The 21,523-nt window shown below is 45.4% G+C and overlaps 1 protein-coding gene across 3 annotated transcripts in view; it reads left to right on the top strand.

The window, feature by feature from the left end:
• The window catches only part of wnt7bb (wingless-type MMTV integration site family, member 7Bb), a 70,324-nt gene that overhangs the window by 19,236 nt on the left and 29,565 nt on the right, over positions 1–21,523 (top strand). For all 3 annotated transcript variants that reach the window (XM_084335341.1, XM_084335342.1, XM_084335340.1), the window contains one exon: positions 5,562–5,788. In XM_084335341.1, coding sequence (XP_084191467.1) covers positions 5,562–5,788 — 227 coding nt within the window. The remainder of the gene's footprint in view (positions 1–5,561; positions 5,789–21,523) is intronic.

Below are 21,523 nucleotides of genomic sequence, written 5' to 3'. Positions count from 1 at the left end.
CTGATTCCAGTTATTGTGCTAAGCTAGGCGAGCATGCAACCAGGTCTCTCTCTATACTGGACACACAACGATTAAATCTGTCATCTTGGCTGATGGTAAGACAAGAGAGGCACTGTTTTAAGAGACACGGTAAGACCTGAGAGGCACTGTTTTAAGAGACACGGTAAGACCTGAGAGGCACTGTTTTAAGAGACACGGTAAGACCTGAGAGGCACTGTTTTAAGAGACACGGTAAGACCTGAGAGGCACTGTTTTAAGAGACACGGTAAGACCTGAGAGGCACTGTTTTAAGAGACACGGTAAGACCTGAGAGGCACTGTTTTAAGAGACACGGTAAGACCTGAGAGGCACTGTTTTAAGAGAGACAGTAAGACCTGAGAGGCACTGTTTTAAGAGACACAGTAAGACCTGAGAGGCACTGTTTTAAGAGACACGGTAAGACCTGAGAGGCACTGTTTTAAGAGACACGGTAAGACCTGAGAGGCACTGTTTTAAGAGACACAGTAAGACCTGAGAGGCACTGTTTTAAGAGACACAGTAAGACCTGAGAGGCACTGTTTTAAGAGACACGGTAAGACCTGAGAGGCACTGTTTTAAGAGACACAGTAAGACCTGAGAGGCACTGTTTTAAGAGACACAGTAAGACCTGAGAGGCACTGTTTTAAGAGACACAGTAAGACCTGAGAGGCACTGTTTTAAGAGACACAGTAAGACCTGAGAGGCACTGTTTTAAGAGACAGTAAGACCTGAGAGGCACTGTTTTAAGAGACACGGTAAGACCTGAGAGGCACTGTTTTAAGAGACACGGTAAGACCTGAGAGGCACTGTTTTAAGAGACACGGTAAGACATGAGAGGCACTGTTTTAAGAGACAGTAAGACCTGAGAGGCACTGTTTTAAGAGACACAGTAAGACCTGAGAGGCACTGTTTTAAGAGACACGGTAAGACCTGAGAGGCACTGTTTTAAGAGACACGGTAAGACCTGAGAGGCACTGTTTTAAGAGACACGGTAAGACCTGAGAGGCACTGTTTTAAGAGAGACAGTAAGACATGAGAGGCACTGTTTTAAGAGACAGTAAGACCTGAGAGGCACTGTTTTAAGAGACAGTAAGACCTGAGAGGCACTGTTTTAAGAGACACGGTAAGACCTGAGAGGCACTGTTTTAAGAGACACAGTAAGACCTGAGAGGCACTGTTTTAAGAGACACGGTAAGACCTGAGAGGCACTGTTTTAAGAGACACGGTAAGACCTGAGAGGCACTGTTTTAAGAGACACGGTAAGACCTGAGAGGCACTGTTTTAAGAGACACGGTAAGACCTGAGAGGCACTGTTTTAAGAGACACGGTAAGACCTGAGAGGCACTGTTTTAAGAGACACGGTAAGACCTGAGAGGCACTGTTTTAAGAGACACGGTAAGACCTGAGAGGCACTGTTTTAAGAGACACGGTAAGACATGAGAGGCACTGTTTTAAGAGACAGTAAGACCTGAGAGGCACTGTTTTAAGAGACACAGTAAGACCTGAGAGGCACTGTTTTAAGAGACACGGTAAGACCTGAGAGGCACTGTTTTAAGAGACACAGTAAGACCTGAGAGGCACTGTTTTAAGAGACACGGTAAGACCTGAGAGGCACTGTTTTAAGAGACACGGTAAGACCTGAGAGGCACTGTTTTAAGAGACACGGTAAGACCTGAGAGGCACTGTTTTAAGAGACACGGTAAGACCTGAGAGGCACTGTTTTAAGAGACACGGTAAGACCTGAGAGGCACTGCATTTTGAATAATCTTTTCCCTCCTTCTTTTTTCCGTTTTTCTCCCATCCCAATGTTAGTCGTTATGCCAATTCCCAATCCCCTTCCTGGTCGTTGCGCACTCTACCCCCTACCGGTGGTCCGGGATGGCGGAGACTATCACAATATCACATGCTTCCTCCGACACATGTGTACCCACTACCCAGCCCACCGCTTCTTTTCACCTGGCAGCGCGGACTCTCACTGGGAGAGTGTAACGTGTGGAAGGTCACACTACCTCTCTTAGATCCTTCCCTTGCTGTGCAGGCGCCCTGACCGAACTGTATAGTCGCTGTTTACAACGACCAGGACCCACCCTCGCCGGGTTTCCCACCCTCTAACACTGCCAATTGTGTTAGTATGGACGGTCGGCCAACCCGGAAGCACCACAGCTGGATTCGATCCCACTGTCTCTGTGGTGGTAGACAGGCGCTTAGTCCGCTGCACTACCCGGCCGCGCCTCCCCTCCCAATGTTAGTCATTATGCCAATTCCCAATCCCCTTCCTGGTCTCTGCGCACCTACCCCCTACCGTCGGTCTGGGAGGGCGGAGACTATCACATGCTTTCTCCGACACATGTGTACCCAGCCCACCGCTTCTTTTCACCTGGCAGCGCAGACTCTCACTGGGAGAGTGTAACGTGTGGAAGGTCACACTACCTCCCTCCAGATCCTTCCCTCGCTGTGCAGGCGCCCCGACCGAACTGTAGGAGTCGCTGTTTACAACGACCCGGACCCACCCACCGGCTTCCCTCCCGCTGACTCTGCCAATTGAGCCAGTATGACGGCCGGCCAAGCCGGAGGCAACGCTGACAGCCGGATCCAGTGTCTCTTGCGTTGGTGACGAGCGCTTAGTCCGCTGCGCCACCCAGCCGCCTTGAGAGGCACTGTTTTAAGAGACAGTAAGACCTGAGAGGTAATGTTTTAAGAAATGAAATACCTGAGTGGTAATGTTTTAAGAGACAGTAAAACCTGATATGTACTGTTTTAAGAGACAGTAAGACCTGAGAGGTACTGTTTTAAGAGACACAGTAAGACCTGATATGTACTGTTTTAAGAGACACAGTAAGACCTGATATGTACTGTTTTAAGAGACAGTAAGACCTGAGAGGTACTGTTTTAAGAGACACAGTAAGACCTGATATGTACTGTTTTAAGAGACACAGTAAGACCTGATATGTACTGTTTTAAGAAATGAAATACCTGAGTGGTAATGTTTTAAGAGACAGTAAAACCTGATATGTACTGTTTTAAGAGACAGTAAGACCTGAGAGGTTTTAAGAGACAGTAAAACCTGAGAGGTAATGTTTTAAGAGACAGTAAGACCTGAGAGGTAATGTTTTAAGAGAGATAGTAAGACCTGAGAGGTAATGTTTTAAGAGAGACGGGTAATGTATAGGTGGCATATTACAATATGAGTGTGTTTCGAACACATCCATCTACCCATCTTAGGGGAGAGCGTTTTCTGTGACCTCTCAAAAACAAAGTTACGTACATAAGAGGTACTGTTTTAAGAGACATGGTAAGACCTGAGAGGTAATGTTTTAAGAGACACGGTAAGACCTGAGAGGTAATGTTTTAAGAGACACGGTAAGACCTGAGAGGTAATGTTATAAAGAGAGACAGTAAGACCTTAAAGGTAAGAGACAGTAAGACCTGATAGGTAATCTTTTAAGAGACAGTAAGACCTGAGAGGTAATGTTTTAAGAGAGACAGTAAGACCTGAGAGGTCATGTTTTAAGAGAGACAGTAAGACCTGAGAGGTCATGTTTTAAGAGAGACAGTAAGACCTGAGAGGTCATGTTTTAAGAGAGACAGTAAGACCTGCGATATAATCTTTTAAGAGACAGTAAGACCTGACAGGTAATGTTTTAAGAGACAGTAAGACCTGAAAGGTCATCTTTTAAGAGACAGTAAGACCTGAAAGGTCATCTTTTAAGAGACAGTAAGACAGTAAGACAGCAGATCCTGAACACACCTGACAGGCTTGTAAATGTATTCTTAAAGTAGTCTTCTTGTTTCTCAAGTTAGGATGTTCAATAAACTCAGTTAGTATGGTGACGTTATTGTTTTTTGCAGAGCAACATATGTTTTGCACTTTGTTCAAAGCACAGATCTTTATTAATGAAGTAGGAAGATAAGCCCATGCGCATGACTTACAGTACAGGCTGTCAGGAACAAAAAGGGTCTTGAATCGTGAATTTTCACAAATATTCCCAATTTAACTAATGAATGACCTTACAGGCTGTATTTTCATGAGAGGGTTACCAAACCTTTACAACCAACACTTACATATCATAGCTTCGGCTCTCCCCTGTGTACAGACGACTTAGCTTGTTATTACTATGCAGAGCAGACTTGAGAAGCTAAGTGCAAAACCTTGGTTTTGTAAGATATACACGACTTGTTGCCGTTATGGTTTCATTCGAACATGTGGGTTTGAACTTGAGATTACATTTTTCCCCCTACTATTTTTGCGGAGACAGTTAATCAACAGAAAAGGGGAACATGGCGAGCCGTGAGCAATTTCCAATCAACGTTCACATCTTTTGTTCTGGGAGTCGGGGCACTATGGTCTATTACCAGGATTTCTTTGAAGTGCAATCCCTCTCTCTCTCTCTCTCTCTCTCTCTCTCTCTCTCTCTCTCTCTCTCTCTCTCTCTCTCTCTCTCTCTCTCTCTCTCTCTCTCTCTCTCTCTCTCTCTCTCTCTCCCTCTCCCGCCCTCTCCCTCCTCACCCTAGGCTCTCCCCCATTCTCTTCTCCCTCGCCCTCTCTGCTTTTCGCTGACACAAAGCTTGCCTGCGTCGGCCTGCCCTGGCTGTGGTGAAGCCTTCGGAGGCCGACGTCATACATCAAAGCTGGCATTTGCCTCCATGCTCATCCACGGCTCCTTGTTCCTGACATGTTTGAAAATTATGTATCTGTAGGGTTTGGACGGCTATAAACAGAGCCACGGAGAAAGCCAGCATTCTTGTTTAGCCGTAGTCTCTCTTTGGGTTTTCGCTGCGGTCGCAAACCCATCTCCCAACACGTGTTATGATATGATCACATCAAGGTAAAGTCAGATGCGACGAAGCCCCCTAAGCAGGCTTGAGGAGGAGAGGTGTCATTTACAGTGGCGTATTAATGCCCTGTAATAAAGGCTTGTGTCCGGAAATGTCTGTGTTCTCTATGCGCATACCAGTCTAGGAAAGCAGTCACTCACAGGGAATTTATAGGTGGCATATTACACCATGAGTGTGTTTCGAACACATTAATCTACAAATCATATAGGGATAGCGTATTCTGTGACCTCTCGGTTACGGAGTCAGCGGGGTCTATGAATGCGAGAAGCTCAGTTACATATCGGGGCATGTATCTGTGCCTGGCTCGAGCCTGGAAACAATTCATGCCACCGCGTTACCTAACAATTAACACAAAAACCACAACTCATTTCTCTTCCCGTCACCGGCCAAACCAATGTGGAATGGCATTGTCGGTAAGCAAATAAGCGCTGTGTAGTTTTCTCCCTCCAGGCCGTTTTATCGTGCTGCACTGTTCTCTTTTTGTGTTTTCATGTTGGGGTAATGGTTTCGGATATTCCCTTTGATTTACCCCTAATCCATTAAAGAGCAATATTTTATGAAATCCACTACTCATTTTACACAGGAAGGCTCATCAATCATATGTCCAATTGAATCCTGTTCTGGAGAGTCTCAGACAAGTGAGTCAGTCTGACCATTTTCTAGAGGCTCGAACTAACTGTGTGTGTGTGTGTGTTCTACTCCGGCAGGGCCTTGTCCTCGGTGGTGGCTCTGGGTGCCAATATCATCTGCAACAAGATTCCCGGGCTGGCGCCGCGCCAACGGGCCATCTGCCAGAGCCGCCCCGACGCCATCATTGTGGTGGGCGAGGGAGCACAGCTGGGCATCAATGAGTGTCAGTACCAGTTCCGCTACGGCCGCTGGAACTGCTCGGCCCTGGGCGAGAGGACCGTCTTTGGACAGGAGCTGCGAGTAGGTCAGTGTGGGTACTCTCACTAATGGAGAGGTTGTGTGTGTGTGTGTGTGTGTGTGTGTGTGTGTGTGTGTGTGTGTGTGTGTGTGTGTGTGTGTGTGTGTGTGTGTGTGTGTGTGTGTGTGTGTGTGTGTGTGTGTGTGTGTGTGTGTGTGTGTGTGTGTGTGTGTGTGTGTGTGTGTGTGTGTGTGTGTGTGTGTGTGCATACTCTCACTACTGGAGAGGTTGTGTGTTTGTATGTCATTTGGTTTCTGGGAGATGTCTGGCTTTGGTGTAGGGTCATTGGCCTGACCGACGGCAATGTGGGTGTTTTGGTTTTTACCATGTATCATCATGCAAATGATTGAACACTGAAAATTGTAATAGAGAAGCATAACTTATATGTACTGTGGGTATGCAAGAAGGCAGACAACCTTTCTGGATGCGTGCGGTCCCTGGTAGTCATTTGGTGATGGCAGAGGATTTTGTATTGAAGACAGAGCAGCGGTTACATAAGGAGCGTGCAGAGCTATCCTATTGTCTCAGTGCTCAGAATCAGACAGAAAAGAGTATCAATAATGTGGTCCCAACCCCCTCGACCTTCGCTGAGCCCAGTGAAATATGGCTCTCCACAAGCCAAAACCAAGCTGCACACATCACTATAGGGAAGGGTATCGTTAAGATCTCAACGGTACTGCCACTCTCACAGATACTGCCTATCAATCCAGTACTTTAACAGTACTCTCATCGGCTCTTTTTGTTACTTCTTAGGAACATAATTAACATTATTTTCTTTATTTTCTGTGCTTAAATTAACATTCTTAAGTAGCAACTGCAGCAGCGTTGTTTTGACCATTGATCATGATCATTTAAATTAATAAATCAAATGAACAATTATTTACAGCAACAGAAACACGTTTGAATAATTGTGTTATCTCTGTGTGGGCTCTAGGCTGCTAGCAGACAGAACATACCGGAGGTGGGTGGATGGGGCAACGAGAGAAGAAGTAGGAGCTCGGCAGTCTGAAACCATGCGTTTCTCCGCTTGTACTTGATGCATGTTTCGAAAGATGTTTTGCTCGTGTTTCCGCCCTTACTGTACATGCAAAAGGCTTGCACTTGTGACAACAAGCATTGTCAGCATCGACTCTGGTCAAGTGTAACCAGACTTTTGAGTGTGTGTGTGTCTTCTTAATACAAATTAGAAATGGAGTTGGTAGGATAAAAGCTACAAGATAACATTTATGTAGCCTAAATAAATAGGAAATCTATTTTCTTATTTTCTCAATACCAATACCGGTAACGTCGTGGGCTTATCAATATGATGGTCTTTGATAATTTATCCCCGTTTTAATACACAGTCAAACCCCCAACTCAAACCAGCAACACAGCCATGCTGACTCTCTATTGTATAGCTAATAGTTTGCATTGGCATCGCTCTGGTCGTCGGCCTCGTTTTCGATTTACAACACTTGTATTTCCCCAGCGCACTCTGGTTTCTGTTGATGTAGGATCTGCACGTCGAAGCCTCTCGGCTCGGGAGCATGCCGTGCATAGCTGGCTGCACCAAAGTTATGGAAAGGCTACCGACAAGCACTGCACTGGAGACATGATGGAGAAAACGTATGGCTGAAAAATGATATGGCGAATGAGGAGACAACTAATGATATTATTGCAGAGAGTGCTTGTCGAAACCGAAATAGATGGACACATCTGTTGTTAATCGGGCTAAATTGGTTGTGTCCATGCTTGGCTGGTTCATGTGAGTGTGTACATACATGCAGAATCCCCCCCCCCCCACCCCCAAGTTATAACCAGACAAACATTTACATGTGCAGTGCTTTTGTTCCAGAAACTCTCTTCGTTCCACAGACCTCTTTTTTGGTTTTACTTTCCTACATCTACATTGGGACTTTTGTACATTTCCTTTCATTTAGAAGATGTTTTGTTGCTGTTACAGTGTGGTCTGAGCGTCGCATTTAATCCACAGGCTCTGTTAACAATCACTGCTCTTTAGGAGCGTCTGACTTCACTCCAGCCCTCTCTCTCTCTCTCTCTCTCTCTCTCTCTCTCTCTCTCTCTCTCTCTCTCTCTCTCTCTCTCTCTCTCTCTCTCTCTCTCTCTCTCTCTCTCTCTCTCTCTCTCTCTCTCTCTCTCTCCCTCCCAGTCCGTTCTCTGTCTCTTTTTTTTGGTCTGTTCCTTATGTAGTTTGAAGCCCCCGGAGAACTGAAGGATTGTATTAGTCATCTGCTCATCTGTAATATGCTGCCTTTGTTTGTTCGGTTGCAAAATATCGCATATGCTGGTTGTTTTGGTATTTGCATGTGGTACTTATTGGCTCACACGTTGGCTCGAGCCCACATGGCTTTCGGCTGACTGAAGTGCAAGTCCATTTCTTTATTTTCTTATTTTTCAATTATTCAAAATGCCTTTATTTTGTAGGAAAGCGTTGATTCGTCTTTGGCAGTTTGTCGACGCTGCAGAGCCCTCCCCTTGAACCGCAGACCATTGGTGGGGCACTGTGACTCACGCCGAATGCGGGTCCACGATTGGCTGCCGTCGAGGCATATCCGAGGCAGTTGTTGTCAGTGAGGTCAAGCTCTCCACCACTGTAGGTGGAAAGGTTATTGGTTGGGATCCGAAAGTGCTCATTCAGTAAAGTAGTGTCCCACTATAGGTCATTGTGGAAGACCACAGACACCACTGCTCTGCAGATCCAGCTTGGGAATGTGGAAACGTGCACCATTTACTAGTTTCTTTGTCTTTTCACTCCAACACCTTATTGTCAAACCACCATTACTGCTCTCATTGCGTTCTTCCTGCTTGGATGTGATACTTTCAGAGAATAAGTTGCGTGTGATTGTATGAAACCGTGTTCTCCGACTGTGTCTTTCGCGTGCATCCACCGTGTCGTTCGGCATGGCACATGAAATCATGAAAATACACCCCCACAACACAAAAATTTTAACACAAAATGTTCCAATCCCTTCTCCCAATCAGCAAATTCCCACATCATCATAATCAAGTGCAGGGGAAAAGCTATCCGCGTTCCGCTCCTATTGTGAAGTTTTTCATTCAAATCCTCCAAATTATGAACACTAAACCTTTCCCCCCTCTCGGTGATCCAGTCTTAGTTTTGGATTGGCGGGAGGAGATGCCGTCGTTTTTTCAAGAGCTCTCTGTGCCGCCTGCTCTTGGATGCAGCCTTTCAGCTCGGAGGCCGTTTCCGTGGTATTACATTTTGCTTTCCAAGAGAGTGCACATTAATAGGCGGGTTATTGAGTATTACAGAACCAAATATCTTCATTCAAGGGAAAGGGATTCTGTTTCAGAAAAAGGCCGGGCCGTTTTATATTTATTTTCTCTACTCTAATGTAAATAGAGATATGTATTCCCCCCAGACATGGCTGGTTTTCGCTCTACATGACGTTTAAGGATGGATTGATGGAAACATGGATAGAGCCCCAATGCACATTATAGCTCCATCCCTCAACGGTTCCTCTGTTGTGCAAAAGAGTGTTGGCTGCCCTATTATGCTCCAACTGACAAATTGGAGAACAACTTCATAAACACCGTTGGAGATTTGAAACGGGCAATTTCAGCGAGTTTGTGTTTCCTCCGCAAAAGCCGATTTAGCAATCTTACCCTTGTGCCCTGCAATGGTGTTGGCACGCTGTGGTACCTTGAGTCCATAAAATGTGGGGTGAATTATCTTGCGCCAACTGAAATGGGTGTTATGGTGTGGCATGCAGCAGCCTATTAAAGAAATAATAGAATTAGAGGCGCATCTGTCAGAAAGCCAGGACAGAGGGAGGAGGCTACACACAGACGGCATGGCAAACATCCTCATATTGTAATTCTCAGCTTCCTTTCAATAGGGGCCCTTTTACATCAACGATTACTACCAACATATTGTATTTATTAAGTCTGATGCAATACTGTCCTACGCAACCTAAACATGTGCTGTCAGGCGATTAAAAAAATTTATCTAATTAATTACAGGATTTGTAATTAATTAATCGAATTAATCGCATAACCATTTTATGTCTGATATTCTATGTTCTATAATCATATTCAAATTGCATGTGTCCGGATGGCAGAATTCAGTACTGTATCTACAAAACCTTTTGTTTAATCATCTTCCATCTATTAATTTGCTTAGATTTTTCAGGTCTGGTCAATTTTAGCATGGTGTTATTCACAGTCAAAGATAAAAAAAAATGTATTGATATTCTCATTTTGTTCATTACAATTGACTCAAAATAAAATGTTCATTCAATCAATCACCGCGCAGATTGATTGATTGAATGAAAATGTTATTAACACTTTAACTGCCGGAAGACGCTTTTAGGTGTCCTTCCCCGCCATGCTCAAGTTGCCGAGGACGCCGTAACTCGTCTTTGATATCAATATTTCAAAAATCTGTGATCGAAATCATATTTTCTTTCCGGAGCCCTGAGATGTACTGGTGAGCTCCCATCAACTGTTTAACGGTTCGAGAGCGCCATCTGGTGGCCGATCGGCATATCGGCCAAGAGGGAGGGGCTCGCCAAACAGGAAGTGCTCATCCTATGTGCTCCGGGCACTCGCGATCGGTAGCCGGACTCCATCTCAACACACTGGATGATCAATCGCTCGCCCTAACTCAATAAACAACGTTATTTGGACGTATATAGTATTATACAACCTGAAAATGGTTCATCTGGATAAACATCCCATAATCGAAAATGGTCTACACCACGCTGATCGTCCAACGGCGCGAGGAAGATACGGTAAGATTCAGCGTTATTTTTGAACGTGTTCGATATAAACTGCTCTGATGAACATATGACCCACACTAGATGAATGATATAACGCTGCCCACGGAATTATAAACGATCCCCCGCCCATCCGGTCATCATCAGATGATACGTAGAAACTTCTAGAAGTACGTCCAATTGACATTTTTTATATCGCGCCGATTGCCATCAAACTGTATTTCATCATCAATATAATGCATTTGGGGCTATAGATCACGTTCTGGAGAAAGCTGCAGAAAGAGATGAAAACATACTTATACATTAGACCATATTTTACTATGAATATGTGAATGAAAAAGTTTAACGTTGCTACACAACGAACAATACATATAGGACTTTGAATGGGCCATAATAATGGCAATTTAGCAATAGAATTTAAAAAGTTATAGCCCTGCAAAGAAGGGGTACTTATCCATAGACAAATAGAGCTGGCAACCTATGGTATATCATGAATTTAGCCTTAGGCAATCAAAGTGTTAACAGATTGCAGAATGGGTACAATACAGTACGGCTCAATACACACAATTGTTAAGGGGATGCAGACCAGAGAAAGACTTTCGTCTTGTTTACATCAGGGTCCCCCATTTTCAATTCATAATGAATTGTAAGTAAGGGTGCAACTTGCACCGTGCAATCCATTCTTTGTGGATCTAGCCCACAGTATTTCTGACACTGGGAAATTAATACATTCCCTGAGATTCATAGATGTCCCTAGAATCAGATACCAAGAACATGCAAATGGACCATATTTAAAAAAAAGTCTGTAAATGTGTATTCTACATCCTTGTGGAATGAATGAGATACAAAAAAAAAGTATTTGAATTCCCATGTGAAATGTATGCTGGCATCCACCTCTAACGACAGGTGGCACTGCTCTGAAAGTAGTCAATGACTTTAAATACCTGGGCTCATGGGTCAACTTGTCAAGTGATGAAGGCGACTGGATCAAGTGAGGAAGGCACTAGCATGGAGGGCTCTGAACTGCATGGCCAGTGTGTGAAACTCCAACCTCCCCCGACAAATCAGGCTCAGCTTCTTCTTTTGCGACTGTAGAGTCCGTTCTCATTATATGGCTGTGAATGGTGGACCCTGAAGCCCACCCTGCAGACCTAGATGGGTGGGTGCTACTGAGATACAAGATCGGTTTGGGAGAGGGAGGTAAGGGGTTTTAGATTGTGTGTTGTGAAGTTTAGACTTCAGAGAGGGAGAGTAAAGTACAGAAAAAAGGTACCGTTGGGTACCGGTATCGATTCCCAGGTAAAAAGAAAAAATTGCAGGCTCGGTGTCCCGAACAGACCCACCGCGTAGGCCAGATGCAAGCCGCATTTTACAATAAACCTCTGTGGGGCTGGTTAAAATGTTGTATAATTATAATCGCAAATTTAATCGCAATCGCAATATCTGTCAGAAAAATCGCAATTAGATTATTTCCCAAAATGGTGCAGCCCTAGCGTGCGGCACCGAACCTCAACCAGAACAAACATGTTGCCAAACAGCTTCAGTATGGGGGCTTACCAAGGGTGGGTGAGAAATCAGCAGCTAGGAGAATGAGGCTGGACAGCGGGAGCTTCCAGCCACAGACTGCTGCTGTCACACAGGCATCGAGCACGAGGGCGTCCCGTCCCACACTAACGTACCTGGACGTACTAAAGAAAGATGCATGGGGTCGGACAGTACTGGCGAGCTAGCCAAATGCATGGAGAATCGAGATGATTGGAAATGCAGCTGGAGGGTTGCTCGTCTGAGGACGACCCCAGGACGAGGGAGAGAGAGAGAGAGAGAGAGAGAGAGAGAGAGAGAGAGAGAGAGAGAGAGAGAGAGACGCATTGCAAAGTAGTTGCACTTCTTTTTAGTTTACAATTTTTTTTTTTAATCCTCTTTTTCTCCGCCTGATTTTCTGTGCTTTTCCTCCCATCCCAATTTAGTCGTTATGCCAATCCCCCCCTCCCCTACCTTGTTGTTGCGCGCATGTGCCACCTACTGGTCGGTCAAGGGAGCCCTGAGGTCTACCACATGCTTCCTCCGACACATGCGGAGACAGCCAGCGGCTCTCTTTTCACCTGACAGCGCGGACTCTCATTGGTGAAGTGTAGGGATGGGAATTGATAAGATTTTATCTATACGATTCCATTATCGATTCTGCTTATCGATCCGATTCTTTATCGATTCCCTTATCGATCCCTGATAAATTTATAATTTAAATAATAAATTGGAAATGCAACAGAACTAAGCTGGTTAGAATAACAACATGCAACTTGACATTTCTGATTGTCATTTATTGTTGAGCCCCCATGTCAGAAAAATACAAAAACTGTACAAAATTTAAATTAACTATACACTTAAATAAAATAATATATTTGAGATTCTCTTAAACTAATTTATTTATTTTTTAATTTTTTTATCTTTTTTATTCTTAAACTAATTTAATCTATTGAATAACGACCTGTTGAATGCAACTACAGTTCAATATCTTAAACTAATTTAATCAATTGAACTGTAGTTGCATTGAACAGGTCGTTATTCCGGACTCAGGAATAACCAGCACACGCACGCACGCACACACACACACACACACACACACACACACACACACACACACGCACGCACGCACGCACGCACACCACACACACACACACACACACACACACACACACACACACACACACACACACACACACACACACACACACACACACACACACACACACACACACACACACACACACACACACACACACGGCTCCCTCCCCGGAGTCCCCGCTTGCCCCCACTCTACCTGAGCCCAGTCAGCTGTTATCTCTCTCTGTTGCGTGATTGGTGTGTCTGTATCAGCTTGGTTAGCTAACGTTAGCTAGCGTTAGCTCCGCGGCTAATCTTAGGTTACCCTGAATTAAATCAATGACTAGGTTCTAAAACATTGGAGTAGTTTTCACTGCACATAGAAGCAGTCAAACAGCGGGAGCATTTCGGGAGCATATGACCAAAACAGAGGCAATTTCGAGCCCTTAAGGAATCAAATAGTCTGCTCTATGGCTGCATGCTAACGCTAACCTGGCAGCGATAAGAGGAATCGATAGTCACGGAGGCATGCGATTCCAGGAATCGGACAATTAGGTTCCCAAAGGGAACCGGTTTTCGATTCCCATCCCTAGTGAAGTGTAACGCATGGGAGGTCACACTGCCTTCACCACTTCCTGTCTTTTGCTGTGCAGGCGCCCAGACCTGACCTGTAGGCGTCGCTGTCCACAACGCCAGATTACCACCCCATCGACTTCCCTCCCGCTAACTCAGGCAAACGAGTTAGTATGACGGCTGGCCCAAGCCGGAGGCAATGCTAACACCCGGATTCGAGACCGGAGTCTCTCGCATTGGTGACGAGCGCAATCTCCGCTGCGCCACCCAGCCGCTATTAGTTTACAAGTTTGACAGATAAATGCACAGCGTCCTTCTATATGCTTATTTTACTGTTGCACTACTTTGTTTTATAATAATTTCAGTGGTGTTGTTTTGACAATGACCCTCCTATAAGTCACTGAGCATTTATTTTTTTTCTCTCCAAATTACATGTTTTGACTTGGAAAAGTTGTGCACCATCACACATCTCTCCCTGGTAACCACCTGTTACAGAGGTGCCCTTAGCATTAAGAACCCAACTAGGAGCAGCTCCTAGTTCAAATACCACCGCGCTTGACGTCTGCGATTAGAGCATGGAAATTGGCACCTTTCAGCGGCTTTGCTCAGCATCAAAGGACAACGTGGCCCCCTCCTGCTCTGGTGTCCCTGTGTTTGACTTTCCAGCTACCATACTTACTTGTTCTTTTTCATCTGAAAGAGGTTTCTTGTTGCGGCGGTGGTGAAACATTGCAAGAGTTCAATCACGCTGCCCCCCCCCCCCCCCCCCCCCCTGCTGATTGCACAAGAATGGATGCAGCCAACACTGGAGCAGGTGAGCCTGTTGGAACACTGTCATGTAGTGGTTCATAGCAGCAACCGAACGCCTGGATTAAAAGTTATCTGTGGAGAGGATCCATATGCTTAGATGGTTGTTAGATTGCTTTGAAACTGAACAGCTTGGTAATTTGCTGAAAACTATGTTTTGCTTCATGACCTACAGTAAATTGTGCCTCGCTCTCTCTCCCTCTATCCCTCTCTCTCTCTCTCTCTCTCCCTCTATCCCTCTCTCTCTCTCTCTCTCTCTCTCTCTCTCTCTCTCTCTCTCTCTCTCTCTCTCTCTCCTCCCCCTCTCTTGCTCCATGCACCCATAGCCTGCTGTGGACAGGTAGTGAGTTATAGTCCCACGACAAAGAGCAAGCGGCATGAGAAATGGCTCTGGGGGCTACAGTACATCCCAACAGCTACCTACCCCCCCCCCCCCCCCCCCCCCCCAGAGGAGGGATGCTTTGGTGTGGGGTGCTTTTAGCAAGGGAAGAACTGGAGGGACGGTGGAATGTGGGAGCTTGGGAGTGGGTGTGGTGATGGGAGGAGGTGTAGGGATGGATTAGTTCCCGTCTGTACCCACCCCCCACCCCTCCTTCTCCACATCCTCCTCCTTCTCCTCCCATACAGTATCATCTCCCAACGACTTGTCCCTCCCTCCCTCCCACGCAGCCCATCTCCTCTTGGGGGGTGACAGAGCTTGTCAGAGGGTGGGGAGGGGGTGACCGGGGGTCCACAGGGACCCAAAAAAACAAGCGCCTCGTCAGATTAAAAACCTTTTTTTTCTCGTTCTTTTTTGTCAGCAGCCTCATCGACAGCTACTTGAGTGGAAAGGACTCCCGGACTGCCACATAATTGATCTCGATCAAAAGCTGCAACAACTCCCCTCAAACACAGGGGGGGGGAGGTCACTGTGGACAGACAGAACCAGACATAACTCACCACTGAGAACAAGGGGTTTTATATCCCCTGGTTTTACAAGTGGAGGAGGGAGGAGAGGAGGGCGATAAGAGCCCAGAGGATGGCGTTGATATCACATTTTCTTTTCCCTTGGGAGACTAAAGCGGAGAGGCGGTTTCGGTTGCCCTGCCCTCGCGACAATAGTTACGCTGTATTGTTGTTTGTGTTTTGTTTCTCACTATCTGAAGACCCGTGGAAACCTGTGCATGCGCACACACACACACACACCATGCGCACACACCGTGCACACACACACACACACACACACACACACACACACACACACACACACACACACACACCATGCGCACACACCGTGCACACACACACACACACACACACACACACACACACACACACACACACACACACACACACACACACACACACACACACACACACACACACACACACACACACACACACACACCGTGCATGCGTCGTGTCTATGTCAAAGTGGTGATAGTTAATATCAGCCCACAGCCCTAAATTGATCAGATCAGCAGTGATTTGGACGACTTTGTCTGTCATTCCAGAAACGTTGCGGTGGAGGTGGAATTTTCCTGAATTAGTGGTTTGCCCTCTTTGCCTGGTTATATTTGGGTACTGTTATTATTAAAGACAGTCTTGGTTTGTGCAATACAGGCTTTCAGTGCCAATCACTTCAACTGCGTGTCACTTTGAAAGAACACAGATACAACTTGTAATACCAACTGCAACTGGACATGGGCGGCCTAAGGTTCGGGCGGCCTGTTTCAAGAACCCGGATAACTGAAACATACTTATCTGACTCACATGCTTTCTCTGACTTAAATGTGTAACTGCTCTCAGGAAATTCTCACAAACACACACACACACACACACACACACACACACACACACACACACACACACACACACACACACACACACACACACACACACACACACACACACACACACACACACACACACACACACACACACACACACACACACCAGACAGACAGACAAACTGAAACTGAAAATGGGGAGAGCACCCACGCATACTCAAAATACATTTTCGGCTTAAAGTCTTAACTCAATCTGCGGCATCCACGTATATATACGTGTTTGCTCGCCAACCGGTGAATGCCAATCACGTATATATACGTTATTTGGTCCGTTTTCCTTATTTTTTTTATTTTAATATTCTATTCAGTGTCACGGACCTCTATGTTACTGTTAAAAGGCATACAGAGACTCCGCGAGTGCAGTACCGGCCAGATCCTGCTAGGTGGCAGTATCGCCCACCCTTTGAAACCCTGTTCCAGACTGTGTGTCACATTTAATCTCGTCCGGGCAGAGAATTTTGGTCCAGGCAAGTCTAGCAGTTCACCCGATCACATTGGAACGCGTCCATGACCCCTCGATGCATGTGTTGTGCCGGATTATGTCGGGGACCCGATGGACACCAATACTGGAAATCGCGATCAGACAATTGGAATATTCTTTTTGGAATACCCCCGATCAAAGGTAAGGACTATCTGACGTCAATTCCACCTTGATCCTACAATGATTTCATATCGTTCCAGTCGATCAACGTATATGTAGTATTCAAAGCGAATGCCGTTGATGACGATCAGAGCATCAAAAGATTACCCCCCCACCCCCTTTGATGCATTCATGATGAAATATAATACCTATTATATACCTTTGATTTGGAAACAGTAGCATGTCCAGGCGAGAAACACCAACGACGTTAGCAAAATTCACATATCGCTCCATAGCGCCGTTTTCAGGAATTAGCCAGGATCACTCTGAAACTATACAATATTCACGACGGGATAACACGTGAACGTATACATGAAAAAATTCATTATTTTTCACATGTTGAACTGTCTGTTGTTACTGTCAAATGAGCCATAGTATTGTCTCCAGTCCATAGCTATAATATAGAATATAGATATAGCCCTGCAAACACCGCAACGCACAGTGAAAATGCCTATATGAAGCGTGGCGCATTTACTACAGGATGAGGATAATAGCTGGCAGAGAAAGAGTTAATGCATAAGGCTTCAGTGACAAGCCATATACAGAATGAAACAGCTAATAATAATAATAATAATAATAATAATAATAATAATAATAATAATAATAATAATAATAATAATAATAATAATAACTGGACTCTTTGAAGAAGTCTTTATTCGGCATGCAGTGACACACACATGCAATGGGCGGCACACACACACAGGAACACACACATGCAAATATATTTTTTTGGGTCGCTGCACTTGACCCATCCCGTCGTCCTTCCCCCCAAGGGCAGCCGGGAGCAGATAGGGGCCCAGGGACCAATCCATGTGCGCCTGTCCGTCTTCGTCAGGACGCGACAGCGTTAGCGATCTGTTGTGCATGTTTTTCTATTGGGTTTATCTTATCGGGAGGGTAAACCCTTGCGAGCACGGGAGAACATGCAAACTCCACACAGAAAGGCTGGGAGATACCCACCTGGGTACCTGGCAACGCGGAAACCTGGTCCCCAAGCGGGAATCAAACCCTGGACCTTCTAGCTGTGAGGCGGCAGTGTGTTAACCACTACACCACCGTGCCGCAATTATGAGGTATCTGTAGATATAATGCATACCTCACTCAGAATCGCAATAAGAAGTCAATGAAAATATGATGTTTTAGGCAAATTTGTGCATCAGGCTGGGAGCTATAGCCACTGTGCCAGACTCACCACGACGCAGCTCAGCTAGACCTGGACATTTCCATTGCTTGGTTTATGTCTGGAACAAGGTTTCTTCTACAAGGTGAAATGCTTTGCCAGTGAGCATCTTTCCGTGTTGGTGATGTGCCTTTTCAAGTGTTTCCATCACGCACCAGTTATCCACATTGGCACAGTGCACACATGTTTTGTCAATTCAGAATGTGATTTCTCTGTCAGTCTGGGGCCCTGCTAGTGTCTCAATTGAAACTATTTAAATAAATTTAAATAAGACTACATGCCACAGTTACATACCCTCTGTTACTTGGGCAAAATCATAAACAGTTGCAATGATCTGCATTCGGTTGTCTTACAGTATATCCTTTTAGTTGCACTTACCCACAAAATCAAGCATTGCCTTTTCTCATGCATTGCGCTATATAGGCTTTATTTTTATGACTAAAAATGCCAATTACTAATGTTGGTGGAGCTCCTTCCATTTCCTGGAACCACTTGATGGTCATTTGTGGTGAAACCGTATCTCTACAGAATGCATATTCAGTATCACAGTCTAATCTAAGGCTAATAATGAACTGTTATCCTTAGTAAACTAACAATGTGTTCATATAATCATGTGGTTTCATTTATGCTTTATTTAATTTTTTATTTTCTTTTAGCTCTCTCTCCGTTTGACAAAGTGAAAGAAATTACATATCGAAATATACATTTCAACCAGCTGTACGTTTTCAACAAGGCTTCCTTTTGGATGTTGATGTAGTCATAAAAAATATCCGTCAAAGTGGAAGCGTGCTAAAGGGGAAACGTCTCCTTTGAATATCAACTACAGGTCGGCCATTCTTCCCCCCGAGGTAAGTCAGTCAGACGGTGGTCAGCGTAGTAACTGAAGCCCCCCACAATGAAAACCCTACGGATGCAGCAACGAGTGAACTTGTAATCGGGGTATCAGACATCTCACTTCTATAGTCTTATCTGCTCCCTCAACACGTCTCGTATTGTACCGCTAACAGACTTGGGGAGCGAGGAGTGAGTATAATGTAATACAGTCCCTGCCAAAAAAAAAAGAATAAAGAACAATGACTGTCCAGCTTATGGAAATAGAAGACCATGGCGGTGGTCGGCCTGTCTGGAAGAGATTCGAGGCGCTCTGATTTCAAGTTTAAAAATCCTTTATTGATTGACCAACACGTCTAAAAGCCAATCATAATTAATTCAATACCACTACACAGTTTCTTTGATCCAGTGCATCCACTCCCAATTTAGTTTTTTTCTTTAAAGGAGAGACAGAGTCCACTTACCTTTACATCATGTCATTTATCAAGACAGCAGGAAGGCTGAGAGGGAAGACAGAGTAGGAGGAGACTGCAGGGATTCAGTGCCAGGCCACCAGGGGTACACCTGGGCCACATGTGGTTCCAGAGGGCCGGGGTCTTAACCATTACAACAAGTTTCTTTGACATGCATATATCGTACGCATTCCACTCTGTAAGCCCCTATGTGTTCTACCCTAAAGACAGTCCAAAACACACATTCAAAAAAATTCAAAATGGGATTTATTTTTTAAGAGCATGCAAGTGAATACTCCGACACCAGTGAACTCTCCCCGAAATCCCATCCATCAGCATGCTGCCACCGAGGCGTTTCCTTCTACAGCCTACTTCCTCCTGTTAGGTTCGCAGCCTTCAGGCAAATCGCGGAGCTATCAAAGCAGATACGTTATCGCGCGCCTGATTAACCTACCTTCGGCAGATAACGGAAAAGGTACATCACGTCGCTATCACAAAAGGATACGTATCTATCTCGGATAGATTAGGTACGGCTGTTGATTCTAGAGGCATTGTACGCAACGCTGAGCTCCCCAGAAGAAGCTGCACACTCACTCCCACGGGCAGTCAAGGAGTTGATACCATGCGGATAACCCTATGAAATGATGCGTGCATTGTGCTATGCTGGAACGGAGATGGATAAAAGGGCCTATTTTCAGCCGTCATCCTGTGGGTAGTCATAATCCTCTGCCCTCCTCCCTGTCAGTCCAGAGGAAACAGAGTCCATGTGTGTGTGTGTGTGCGTGCGTGTGTGTGTGTGCAGGCCGCCTCAGGGGGTGTGCGAGCAGTGCGGTCGCACAGGGCCTCGCGGGAAGGGGGGCCTCGCAAAAAAAAAAAAAAAAAAAAAAAAAAAAATATTTTTTATTAATTTTTTTTATTATATTTTTTTTTTTTTTTTTTTTTTTTGCGAGGCCCCCCTTCCCGCGAGGCCCTTTTTCATCACAGACCTAAAATCTAGTTTTGCTTATATGCTTATATATTTCACATTAGACACGTTTTGTAGAATGTGTCTGACTTGTTCCTGGGTCTGCAGTCCTGCAGCTGCAGACATACTCACTATTGGAGCTCAGCCTCTGGGTTCTGCAGCAGCATTGGTTTCAACGAAGGGAGTGGTTTTACTTACAGCGTGTGTAGACAGTGTAGTTGCCGGCGTGGCAGCGTGAGTCGGCTGCGTTTGACATTTCTGCGCGTGCAGCTTTTGACTATGCTTAGTTATGCCCAATAGCCAAGACGAAGAAAGAGGTCGGTCATTATCAGTCGGTCGGTCACCAACCAAGGAACGTTGACGAAAGGCCTCTCGCTAGCGGGACAAATGGCCGGAGCCTTTCGGTATAGCCATGTCGGCTAGTAGCTAGCTTAGCTAAATGCTAACTAGCGTTAGCTAACCAGGCGAGGCGAGTGGATGTCTTTTCAAAAGAAGGAGAAGAGAACTTGTGAGCAGATAAATCTGTTAGGCAGCAATACGCCGAAAATACACCGTGGGGCCAAGAAAGTATCCTTCCACGTTGATACTGCGTTATGGTGAGTCAACTTATGATTATGTACCCGCCGTGGATCTGAGTCACCTGACCCTATCTCTCTTTCTCTCTTGGAGCCAAACTGGTCTAGCTAATACTACTAGTAGCTAACTGTGTGAGCTAACTGTTAGCCAGTTAGCTGTTTAGCGTCAGCTGGGAACGTTCGTTTGATGCTATCAGTTAGCCTTGAGAATAGCAGGCCCTTTGACAGAAGATGTAGTCGGGCCTGCACCATGACAAGGCTCTGGCCAGTGGCCATAGCTTCTTTTTGTCCCGCCAGCGAGAGGCCTTTCGTCAACGTGGAGACCTTGCGGCCTTTCGCCCAGCGTTCATCGTGCAGGTAACTTGGATTAATGAAAATGTCATGATGACATTACCCCACTCTTCCTTCCTTCCCCTCCCGAATGTTTTGTTAATAACGATGTTTTTTCCAGGCAAAACATATGCTACTTCACAACATTTGGAGATACGACATGTGCTGTGTGTGAATGGTCGTTTGTGTAGCCACGTTGTGTGTGTCACGTGGCTGGTGT

This window comes from Notolepis coatsorum, assembly GCF_963971535.1.
Source record: "Notolepis coatsorum genome assembly, chromosome: 18".
Classification (NCBI taxonomy): Eukaryota; Metazoa; Chordata; class Actinopteri; order Aulopiformes; family Paralepididae; genus Notolepis; species Notolepis coatsorum.
The sequence above is the reverse complement of the archived record's forward strand: the minus strand, read 5'-3'. Positions and strand labels throughout refer to the sequence as shown.